Here is a 13,035-nt window from a genome sequence, read left to right as displayed (position 1 = left end):
GTACTCAGTAGGTTTACTTCTAATCTTTCATTCTTAAAAAAAATCAGTAGTATTTCATATTTATATTGTTATGACCATGTAAATGTTCTTAAATCTGAGTCAGGTAATTTTTATTTTGTTCCTGAGTCAGGTAATTATACTATGAATATATTCTTTTTTGAATAGCTTTCTACCGATTTTTAGAACAATAATTGCTTTATTATTATTATTTTTGCCTTTGAGACAATCTTGCTCTGTCACTCAGGCTGGAGTACAGTGGCATGATCTCAGCTCACTGCAACTTCTGCCTCAGGTTCAAGCCATCCTCCTGTCTCAACCTCCCTAGTAGCTGAGATCACAGGTGCCCGCCACCACACCCAGCTACTTTTTTGTATTTTTAGTAGAGATGGGATTTCACCATGTGAGCCAAGCTGGTCTCGAACTCCTGACCTCAGGCAATCCACCTGCCTCAGCCTCCCAAAGTGCTAGGATTACATGTGGGGGCCATTGTGCCTAGCCTATTTTTCTATTTGCTTTGTTTTCCGTTGTGCCTAACAGAACTGTAAAATTCATCTCAATATGGCAAACACCTAAGGTTATCTCTCAAATCCATCTTTAAACTTTTTTCTTTTCCTTGGAGATACTTCTCTGGGAGCCTTCCATCCTCCTAGTCCAGTCTGGACTGGCTGCTGTGTAGGCCTGCCACAAAACTTTCATCCTGCCTATTCCTTTCATCATCATCCTGGGAATTTCTTTTACTTCTCTCCTGCTTTGAAGTGTTTCCTGGTTCCTGTTTTCTCCTCTTTCTTGATTTATTCTTTTATCTTTGGTGGAGCACATCCTCTGTCACCCACCTCATGGCTCACTTAGCACAAATCCGCTATTAAGGCAGTTTTCTTACATCACCTGTGAAGATTTTCTTCTCCCTTCAGTTCCCTTGTTAGATTGATCTCACCCCCCTTTGTACCTCCATGACACCCTCTATCATAGCCTTGGTCCATCATGACTATTGAGCACCTACTGTACACATCAGGCACTGTGTTCAACATTAGGGATGCTAAGATTAAATAAAAGTATGGTTCCTGTTCCCAAGGGAGTTCTAGAAGTTAAATAGCCCCAGAATTCTCACTGGAGTTAGTACTGCCCTCTAGTGGACCCTTTGAAAAAGTGGAAAAAAAAGTTTTTGGTTACCGTAGTAATGGGAAAGTGTAGGTGACACTTTGTAGTCAGGGGCCAGGCATACTAGATGTCTCATATGTCCAGCACAACTTTAGAATATCTCACTAGACATTGATTTGTTTAGATCTGTTTATAATTATTCAGCGTAGGACCCAACTCCATTTTACACACAAACCCAAACTACTCTTAGCACTTTTTACATTGTCATTGCTTATGCAACCAATAGAAAACAGCTATTGTTAGCAATGTGAGTTTATAGACAAATTTCTTTTTAAAGTAGCATAAGGTATTTTAGAAATTCTATTGATCATTGGTAGTGTTTAGTCTCTAAGAATTCTAGTGAAAGGCTTCACAAATCAGTGAATATAGTTAGTGCTGTTAATTTAAAAAATTAAGCATACACCAGGCATAGTAGCTCATGGTTGTAATCCTATCACTTTGGGAGGCTAAGGCAGGAGGATTGCTTGAGTCCAGGAGTTTGAGGCTGCATTGAGCTATGGTTGTGCCACTACACTCCAGCCTGGGTGACAGAGTGAGATGCTTGAGCCCAGGAGTTTGAGGCTGCAGTGAGCAATGATCACATCACTGCACTCCAGCCTGGGTAATAGATTGAGAGCCTGTCTCAAAAAAAAAAAAAAAAAAAAAAAAAAAAAAAAAAAAAGCAGAATTCCTTAGGTGATGGATTATTTTGTAAAGATTATCATGTAAACCACACATTAACAACAAAGAAGACTATGATTACCTTACCCTATTCATAAAAGATAACTTTCCATATTAAATGTTAAGAAATATTTTGTTCTTATGTTGTTTACTGAGAACAGCATAGAAAAAAAAGAAATTAAAAGAAATATTTTATTCATTATTGTGTGTGTGCATGTCTGTTGCAGTATAACATATGTAATATACAGCTTTATCAATTTATATACATGCATACACCTACACACATGAAGCTGCCTCCATGATCTAGAGATAGAGTATCTGTATAGTTGGAAAATACAGGATAAACTTATTTTTAAACAGTATGTTATATTTTTGAATGCTGTGCCAATTATGTTTTCATAAATACAATTCATAGTATCCAGAAAATCTGGAAGCATAAAGAAAGCAGTGTGTTTATTGTATTTTTAAAAATATTCACGATTGGGGCCATTGCTTTAAATTTAGAAATATATTACTAGAAAAATATATTGAGGTTAAAGAAAAAGATACTGAGCATATTATTTGAAAATGTAACTAACACATATTTATCCTGTTTCCCATCCTTTTGGATACCCTGTGTAACATTTCCAGTACCCCAAAATGTTTCCCATACCCCTTTTTGGTCATTACACCATTTCTACCAGGTATAATCACTATTCTGACTTACATCATCATAGATTTTTGTCTATTCTTGGACTTCATGTAACTGGAATCACACAGTATGTATTCTTGTGTTACCTTCTTTAAATCGATGTTATTCCTATGAGATTCATCCATGTTTTGAGTGTAGCAGAAGTTCTTTATTGTTGTGTAGTATTCCATTGTGTAGAACAATTGTATAGACAACTTATCTCTTCTGTTGTCACTTGGTTTGTTTCCAGATTTTGGCTGTATGAATAAAGCTACTTCTGTGAACATTCTTATACCACATTTACACTCATCTCTCATAGATATATATCTGGAAATAGAATTTTTGGGTCACATGTAGGCATATGTTTGGCTTTTATAGCTACTACTAAAAAGTTTTCTGAAGTGGTTATTTTAATTTATATGTCTAACAGCAGGTACAATAGTTACGGTTGTTCCATATCCCTAACAATACTTGATAGTGTTATTATATTACATCATATTTATTCAATCAGTGATAAGTAAAAATTTAACAGATGATGTATCATTAGATATATTTGAAACTGCAAGAAGGTGATATAAATCACATTAAAGTAAAGGAATTAAAATATCTACAATCATATAATATTTGAAAATAAGGCTGGTCATAGTGGTTCATACCTGTAATCTCAGCACTTTGGGAGGCTAAGGCAGGAGGATCACTTGGGATCAGAAGTTCAAGACCAGCCTGGCCAACATGGTAAAACCCCATCTCTACCAAAAAAATACAAAATTAGCCAGGCGTGGTGGCATGCACCTGTAGTCCCAGCTATATGTGGCTGAGGCATCAGAATCACTTGAACTGGGAGACAGAGGTTGCAGTGAGCTGAAATGGCACCACTGCACTCCAGCCTGGGTGACAGAGTGAGACCCTGTCTCAAAAAAAGAAAAAAAGAAGAAAGAAAATAAATCTCACTGGGAATTTTATTTCTACCTAAGATAGGCCTAAATTTATTGCTTTGAAAATACATTGCTCTCATGTTGTATTAGTAATCTATGCTGTGCTGCCTAACAAATTATCCCAAAGTTTAGCTGCTTAAAATAATAAATGTGTTATCTCTTACTGTTTCTAAACGTTAATCTTATAGCAGCTTACTTGGTAGTTTTAGCATAGGGCTCGCACAAGGTTGTAGTCAAGATGTCATCTGGAGCTGCAGTTATCTCTCAAGGCTCAACTGGGACTGTGGGAAATCCACTTCCAAACTCACTCACATGGTTGTTGGCAGACTGTAGTACAGTCCTGGCTGGTTGTTAGAGACTTTAGTTCTTTACAACGTGGGCCTCTCTTCATAAGCTTCTTGTAACATGTCCACCAACTTCTTGCAGGATGAATGATCTGAAAGGCATAGAGAATTAATGAATGAATACCCAAGAGAGAAGTTGTAGTCTTTTTTTATAACCTAATCTTGGAAGTGATTTGCTATTACTTGAGCTGTTAGTTACTGGTCATGCAGGCCGACCTATTACGCTGTAGGAGAGGATTGCACAAGGAGACGTGAATACCCTGCACAAGGCAGAGATCATCGGGGAGCCACCTTTTTTTTTTTTTTTTTTTGCTCAGTTGCCCAGGTTGGAGTGCAGTGGTGCGATCTTAGCTCACTGCAACCTCTGCCTCTTGGGTTCCAGCAATTCTTGTTCCAGCCTCAGCCGCCCTTGTAGCTGGGACTATACAGGTGTGCACCACCATGCCTCGCTAATTTTTGTGTTTTCAGTAGAGATGGAGTTTTGCCATGTTGGCCAAGCTGGTCTCAAACTTTTGGCTTAAGTGATCCACCCACTTCAGCCTCCCAAAGTATTGCAATGGACTACACGCTTGGACCACCGAACTTGGCAACAGGGGCCATCTTGAAGGCTGACTACCACATATATGGATGCTATTTTTTTGTTGTGGCCGTGGCGAAGTATGCATAAAGTGTACCATTTTAACCATTTTAAAGTGTATAATTCACTGGCAGCACATTCATAAAGTTGTGCAGTTCATCTAAGCAGTTTCTTATAAGACAACAATGAAGTTTGCCACATCAGTTGACCCTTCCCTTCATGAAATAGTTCTCTGTAGGATGTGATACCATTTGATAGCATTTTTACCCACAGAAGAACTTCTTTCAAATCCTCTCAGACCCTGCCACTACTTTATCAACTAAGTTTACATAATATTTTAAATCCTTTGTTGTCATTTTAGCAATTTTCATAGTATCTTCAGATACAAGGGTAAGTTAAAATACACCAAGTTTTTCTACCAGATTTCACTTGCTCTTGCCATGATTAAACATTCTCTTGGTTGGCGAAAACCTTTGACTGTTTTCCAGATTTTTGATAAAGTTGATTGTAACAGATTTTGCCAGCTTTTTTCTGTGGCAGGCATGGGCTTTCGGAATCTCCTGTGCCACCATTTTTGATGATGTTACTCCTATGCATTCTATTTTTAAAAGATAGGATGGTTATATTCCAAGATGATATGTACTAGATATTTAAGAGTAAGAAGCAAATGAATTTGAAGTAGACGTGGAAACCATTAATGAACATGTGGAGGAAGGGAAAACTGAGCTAAAAAAGCGAACAGACTGAACAAAAATCCTTGCAGCTAGGGCTACATTTATTTAATCAGGAAATGTTTTAGATTCAGTTGAGACTTTCACACCTCTTTTTTCCTAAGAACACTGAGTTGCTTAGAGCGTTTCCAACAATTTTAATTAAAAGGGATTTTAATTAATGCAGTATTTAGTTATTGCAAGAGTAGCAACGCTGACGGAAAATATGTAACAAAGTTTGAGAGTCCTTTTCCCAGAACTAAAACCAGATGTTACTGAATTAACAGAAGCACACAAAATATAGGGATCTCATTTTTTTAAGCAAAAGTGGTTTAAGTATATTTCCTATTATCAAATGAAATATGAAAAATTATATTTTTATACCACAATGATAAGAAATTATGTAAAGATTTAAAATGTTTAAGTATTCTAATTACAGTTTTGAATTGCCTGTCTTGAGTGTTACTCATATTATAACTACAGAGGTCACCACATATCATCTCTATAGTTTGTTTTAATGTTTTTGCCTAATCCATCCTCTGTTTCTCATCACCTTTCGATAGATGGTCTCTGAAGCCTTTTTAAGTTAAAGTATATAGACTATAGTCTAAATTATGGGAATTTTGAAGCAGAAGATATGTTTTCTGTTAGACTTTAATCTTACACTTTTTCATGTTAGAGGGGATAATTTTGACGCTACACTTTTAATAAGGCCATCTCATTTGTAGAAATAATGTGCTTCCTAATTTTCACCATTTCAACAGCCAATACTTTGTTTTGGTATGTTATCTCTATTTCAGTTTTTCTTCCTCTTATCAGATTCAAATCTAATCTGTTATTTCTTATGTAACATTAAGTTTTATTCAAGTTCCATCCATACCTCTGATCTGTTTTCTGTATAGAATGGCCTCATGTGTAAATTTTCTTTTTTTTTCTTTTTTACTTTTATAGCAACAACATGCAAAAGGTGTAAATTTTCTTAAGTCCAAGCTTACTCATTATAAGTAGGCACAAGTCCACGAGTACTTCATTATGTCTTCTTATACAGTTGGGTCTGAGCATATTTAAACATATTAAATACATATTTTGATGAATATTTCTCCCTTATATCTCTATATGTATAGAAATATAACCTATGAATTTTACTGTAGAATACTAACGGGATCTTTACAAAATATGTTCTGAAGCTGGGGGTGGTGTTGGGTCAGGTCTGATATGGTTGAGAAATTTATTCTAAACAAATTAGTGCAATGATGTCTTCCAGGCATTGTACTAGAACTATGCAGGGCCCAGTGGGAATCTGTAGCAAGGCAGGGCCTATTCAGGCAGGAGGTAAGGTATAAGATCCCAATATCCTGGAAACATGAGACTACCCAGGAAAAGTTTGAGCTAATTTTGAAGAACTTCCTGTGTGTTTCTGTGTGTTTCTCTCTTCTAAACTGAATGTTCCTTGAGGGGCAGGGATCATTTTTACTTATAAGTACCTACTGCTCAGCTGTATTAGTCTGTTCTCACACTGCTATAAAGAAATATCTGAGACTGAGTATTTATAAAGAAAAGAGGTTTAATTGGCTCACGGTTCTGCAGACTGTACAGGAAGCATGATACTGGCATCTGCTCAGCTTCCTAGGAGTCCTCAGGAAACTTACAGTCATGGCAGAACGCAAAGACAGAGCTAGCACCACACATGGCTGGAAGAAGAAGAGGAAGCTGGGTTAGGGGTGAGGTGCCTCATACTTTTAAACAACCAGATCTCATGAGAACTCACTTACTATCATAACCCAGTACCAAGGGGGAAATCCGCCCATGATCCAATCATCTCCCACCAGACCCCAGCTCTAACATTGGGGATTACAATTTGACATGAGATTTGGGTGTGACAGAGATCCAAACCATATCATAAGCCTAGCCCATGGAAGATACACAGTAAATGTTCGCTAGATGAACAGATAGCTCCTACACAGGTGTGCAAGCTTGAAGAGAGAGTAAGTGTGGCTAGAATCCATATTGCCACAAGAGGACCAAAGGATGAATTATTTATTTGCCATACCACAAAGAAAATTTAACAATTGTCATGACCCTGAGTACTTTTGGGAAATCTGCTCAAATCTTAAAGAATAGAAATTATCATATTATTCCAAGGCAAGAGGCCTTAGGATATAGGGGAACTGTGAACTTGTATAGGGGCTAAAGTACATTTTTATTTTGCTAGCCTCAAACTGAAATTTAACATTTCCTTCCATTTTGAATGTAGATAATAGTGGTTGATGTTATCATTTTCTTTCTGCTACTTAAAGCCACAGATATTTTCATATTTTCTGTTGTTGTGGATACCTCACACTGTTGTTTACACTCATTGTTTTTATATTATGGTAATCATTATGCCATCAATTTTGTTATTTAGATCATCAGTAAAGGAGCACGTATATTACCTATGACAATTTTCTAATTACATTTTAAATTTTATTTTTAAACATTCTGAAATTCTAGAATAAGCAAAACTAATGTATAGTGATAGAAATCAGATAAATGGTTGCTTCTTATGGAGAAGATTGGGAAAGGGCACAAGAGAGGTTTCTGTGGTGATGAAAATGTCCTATGTCTTGCTATATACTTGTCAGTTGAATGCTGAACTGTCTATACATTTCATGTACATAAATTATACCTCAACTTAAAAAAACAAGTACATTAAGAAATTTTTCTGAGAAGGTGTTTATAGGTTTCACCAAATTGCCAAAGAAATCTCTGGTACCCCCAAAAATTGTTAACCCTTTTGCTGAGATTATTCTGTTGCCATTGTCTGTCTCCTCCTTTGAGTGCCCTCTTTCAGTAAGCTATTTTTGTGGTTCATTTCCGTTTTTCTAAATGTGTTCTCACTTTTTAAAGATAAACCTAAGACAAGTCATAAAAAAAGAATAGCAGCTATGAAAGAAATGTTTTGCCTGGCTTGTTGACCAGTCTCTTCTGGCCGGTAAAACTGTGGCCCTCCTAACTTAGGTGTATACTTGCTTTGACTCTAAGAAATTTCTAATCACAACTACACTTCCAAAAACTAATTCATAGAGCATTTCATAATAGAATGATTTTTTCTTATTTTCAGTTTTGTTTGGAGTTTTAGTAAGATTTTTATCCTTCTGTATTATTGAATATGCAGTTCTCTTATGCAGTAGCTGTAAACATTTATAACAAAGATTAGAAGAAGAAAATATGTATTAGAAAATAAGGCAAGATAAAGTAATATTACTGATAATCTGTTTCAGATTAATTACATCTAGGCATGGCCTCAATGCAGTGTGATTGTATATTCTAAGGTCACATATGTGTTACTTTTATAAAATTCAGAGTAATATAAAAAGTACGAGGTTATATTTATTTTAAAATGTGATGATAGTGCTCAAAGATGTTCAGCGTAGTGGTAGGTAGTATATACAATGAACATTGAACTCTTTTAGGGGCACACAGTGTTATGACTACTCATAGTAGAATTTTGTCTACCATCTTATGCTTGTAACTTTTAGTTTTACTCTATTATTATAATGGTCTCACAGCCTTTTCATTTATTTAGATAATTTAATAGAATACTTGTTTTAATAGATTACAAAGTATTCCGAGAAAGATTAAGCTGAGATGAATCGTCTTAGCAGATTTTGTCCAGATGACATCTATATACCTTTTATGATTTGCTACTAGATAAAAACCTAAAATACTGTTTGGCAATTTTTTTGCAGCCTCTCATATGGAAAATTTGAAATGCAGAGGGGAAACAGTAGCAAAGGAGATCAGTGAAGCCATGAAGGTAAAAGCTATATGCCAAAAAATTATAAAATGAACAAAATGTATGGCTAGGTATTTGCATTCAACACTCATAACGTGTTTTAGTCTGCTGTAACAGGAATTCCCAGCAGTGTTTTAAATAAATCTCCAATGAATTAATTCAGCAACAATAACATTCAGAATAGCTACCACTTATCAGGTACCAACTGTGTGCTAGGTATATACCTGGCTTCTTTAAAGTTTGATTATATTTTTGTGTTCTGGATATTAGCAGTTCACCAAACAATTTTGGATAATAATACCAGCTAAAATGTATTGAATATTTGGTATGGGCACCATCCAGCTGCTCTACATGTATTGCCTTATGTAATCCTTATATCCTATAAGACAGATACTATTATTTCTTTTATAGATGAGGAAGCTGAGGCACAGAGAGACTCAGCAGATTGCCCATGTAAATAACCAATCCAGTATTTAAAGCCTGGATTGGCAAGGGCACGGAGGCTCATGCCTATAATCCCATCAGTTTGGGAGGCCAAGGCAGTCAGATCGCCTGATATCAGGAATTCAAGACCAGCCTAGCCAACATGGTGAAAGTGTGCCTCTACTAAAAATAGAAAAATTACCTGGGCATGGTGGTGCGCGCCCATAGTCCCAGCTACTTGGGAGGCTGAGGCAGATGAATCGCTTGAACCCAGGAGGTGGAGGTTACAGTGAGCTGAGATCACGCCACTGCCCTCAAGCCTGGGCAACAAGCAAGATTCCCTCTCAGAAGAAAGAAATTTAGAGTATTGTGTCCATCTCTGTGTGTTTGTGTTTCAACCTGAGATTAATGTTGAATATTACTATTTGTTTGTTTGAAGTCCTTGCCTGCATTAATTGAACAAGGAGAGGGATTTTCACAAGTTCTCAGGATGCAGCCTGTTATCCACCTCCAGAGGATTCACCAAGAAGTCTTTTCCAGTTGTTATAGGAAACCAGATGCTAAACCTGAGAACTTGATAACGCAGATGGAAACTACACCAACAGAGACTGCTTCCAGGAAAACCTCTGACGTGGTACTGAAAAGAAAGCAAACTAAAGACTGCCCCCAGAGAAAATGGTATCCATTGAGGCCAAAGAAAATTAATCTTGATACATGAGCTCTTTTTGTTTATTTTGGGAGTTGAAAATAGGTGCCATCATTTAGATTACAGCCTAATTAATACCTAGATAAGACTTCATTTGAAACAAGAAATAACTCTTTTACTAGTGATTCATTTATACAAATACAGTGTCTCTATACGGGGATATGATATAATATTGTATTTCCTTGCCATTTTATCGTAATGAAAAGCATTTTTAAAAATATTGACACAAAGCCCACCAGTGGGCATCAAAAGTATTAAAAGTGCAGACTTTTACTGTCCACAAGTCCCATCAACTCTCAGCTCCTTTGTAGCTTTTGTGGGATTTAACAAGTAACAAATTATGTTGGGTTTCCCTATACGTCTTTCTAGAAAAAACAAAAAGAGCTGTATAATGATTTTTCATTTTCCTGCTGAAAAGTAATTATCAGCTCTGCACAGCAGTAGATGCAGGAGTTTTTTTAAAAGATGTAGTTTGAAATGTGCAAATGATAATACTGGCTTTGACTTTGTATGTTCAGCTAATTTAGGTTTGCGAGATTAATTTTAGGATTTTTTGTTGTATAGGACAATGATGACTATTTGTGCAACATTACTCTTTGAAATAAAAATTGGCATGTAGCCAATGTTTCCTGCCCACACTTATTTTTTTCTGTAGACCTTTAACATAATTTAACTTGGAACTAATGGTTTCTTTTTAAGGTTTCTTATTTATTTCCTTATAGACCATTCCAGTTCAAAATATATATCAGATTAATACATTGGCAAAGTGTCATTGTGGAACAAATGTAGTCACATTGAACTATTTTACTTTTGAAGATGTTTATATATCAGATATATAATCACTGGGAGAAGTCTGAGAAAGCTATATTGCCTTCTAACACTTAACTATAGTTTCTCATAACTCTTACCGTGTGTCTTAAATTACACAGTGTGGGCAGGACCATCGAACTTACCAACTGTGTTTCCCCTTCTGATGACTCTGATACCTTCATTCATTTTCAAAGGAATTTACTGATCATGAGATTGGAAAATCTGTATTTCTCTTGCTTATTATGTATTAATAATCATAAATGTCTAGATTCATCAGAAGTCACTAGAATGTCTGTCTCAGTGAAGAAAACGCATAAAAAGCCACTTTACTGCATTTTGTGTTTTCATGTTACAATTTGAGATCTGTATATTTGTCCACATAGCAATGCGTTTTTATTAAAATAATGTATGATGTGATCTTAACGCTGTGTATTGTTATAAGTTGTCTTAGGCATTCCTGAGCTAAGCTTCAGTTGGATGTTGGATCAGCACCCTGCATTTCTGAACATACTAGACTTCAGTTTAAAACTGTTTTGAGGCAGCCTAATGTGTTGCTATTCTTACAGTGCTAACTTTTTTATAGTATTAAAATTCTATATGATTTCACTTCAGAGTTCCCCAAACAAAAGAATTACTGTTAATTCTATTAGATTATATAAGCTAATTGCATTTTGATTATATAAGAACATGCCCCCTCCTCCTTTTTAAGAGCGGTATATTGAGCTACATAGAGTTAAATGACATAATGTCTTAGATTTGCTCTGAAATATTCAGCAGAAAAAAAAGAAAAGGAATAGATTAAGGAAATATGACAAAAATCTTGTTAATATTGAATCTGTGTAATGAATATATTCTGCTTTGTGCTGGAAATTTTTATAATTTAAAAAAAAAATGTTATATTTTTAAGTCCCCAGACAGCTGAAACTTGAAATCCTCTTGAGAGCCCAAAGTTTTACTCCACAGTTATAGCAGCATTTAAAATAGAAACACCACTGGGAAAGGCAGTACATATTAGCATTAACTAAGAAAAGCATGACCAATAGCAGTAATAGTATTGAATAACTATGCTCTGTAAGAGGAGAAGTTACATTTCTGCATAGGCCAAGAGCTTATAAGCTAAGAGGATTAAAAGTAAGAAACTCTGTACTTTTAGGGAATCTTGGAAAGGTTGAAGGAAAAAATTGAAAATCAAATCTTGATCTATGGTAAAAAGAAATCTGTATTGAATAGGGTCTTAAAATTCTCTTTCAGAAAAGAAATAGCTGGGCACGGTGGCTCCTGCCTGTAATTCCAACATTTTGGGAAGCTGAGGTGGGCAGATTACTTGAGCCCAGGAAATTGAGACCAGCCTGAGCAACATGGTGAAACTCCATTTCTACAAAAAATACAAAAATTAGCAGGGTGTGGTGGCACATGCCTGAAGTCCCAGCCACCCAGGAGACTGCAATGGATCACTTGAACCTGGGAGGCAGAAGTTGCAGTGAGCCAAGATGCCACCACTGCACTCCAACCTGGGTGACAGAGTGAGACTCTGTCTCAAAATAATAATAATCATGCCTGTAATTCCAGCATTTTAGGAGGCCAAGGTGGGTGGATCATGTGAGGTCAAGAGTTCGAAACCAGCCTGGCCAGTATAGCAAAACCCTGTCTCTACTAACAATACAAAAATTAGCCAGGCATGTTTGTGGATGCCTGTAATCCCAGCTACTTGGGAGACTGAGGCAGGAAAATCACTTGAACCTGGGAGGCAGAAGTTGCAGTGAGCCATTGCACTCCAGCCTGGGCAACAAGAACGAAACCCTGCCTCAAAAAAAATAATAATACGGTAGTAAAAACACAAGAAGGTTAAATCTAATCTCAAAGGAGAGAGAAGACTGTCAAAGTTGGTTTCTGAAAACTGGTACCAAAACCTACATTAGTTTATTTAGGCTGCTATAACAGAATGTCACTGGCTAGGTGGCTTAAACAACAGATATTTACTTCTGACAGGTCTGGAGGCTAGAAGTCCATGAGTAGGTGCTGGCAAATGCAGTTTCTGGCGAGGGCTGTCTTCCTGGCTTGTAGGTGACCACCTTCTTACTATGTCCTCACATGGCCTTTCCTTGGTGCGTGCATGTGGAGAGAGTACAAGCTCTCTGGTGTCTCTTCTTATAAGGACACTAATTCTATCAGATCAGGGCCCCACCCTTATGGCCTCATTTAACCTTAATTATTTCCTTAGAGGCCCCATCTCCAAATACAGCTACAGCTACGTGGGAGTTAGGGCT

At 36.5% G+C, this 13,035-nt stretch overlaps 1 protein-coding gene across 2 annotated transcripts in view; it reads left to right on the top strand.

The window, feature by feature from the left end:
* NSL1 (NSL1 component of MIS12 kinetochore complex) overlaps window positions 1-11,185 on the top strand; it is a 40,482-nt gene extending 29,297 nt beyond the window's left edge. Inside the window, exons 5-6 of one of the 2 annotated variants that reach the window (XM_017525282.2) lie at window positions 8,783-8,850; window positions 9,793-11,185. In XM_017525282.2, coding sequence (XP_017380771.1) covers window positions 8,783-8,850; window positions 9,793-9,801 — 77 coding nt within the window. In that variant the 3' untranslated portion in view covers window positions 9,802-11,185. Of the gene's footprint in view, window positions 1-8,782; window positions 8,851-9,691 lie in introns of both variants that reach the window. The other variant, XM_017525280.2, reaches the window with a different exon arrangement.
* Window positions 11,186-13,035: the final 1,850 nt, after the last annotated feature.

Source organism: Cebus imitator, unplaced genomic scaffold (genome assembly GCF_001604975.1).
Source record: "Cebus imitator isolate Cc_AM_T3 unplaced genomic scaffold, Cebus_imitator-1.0 Scaffold38, whole genome shotgun sequence".
NCBI classification, from domain to species: domain Eukaryota; kingdom Metazoa; phylum Chordata; class Mammalia; order Primates; family Cebidae; genus Cebus; species Cebus imitator.
Note: the sequence above shows the minus strand (reverse complement) of the source record. Positions and strands in the feature narration are given on the sequence as shown.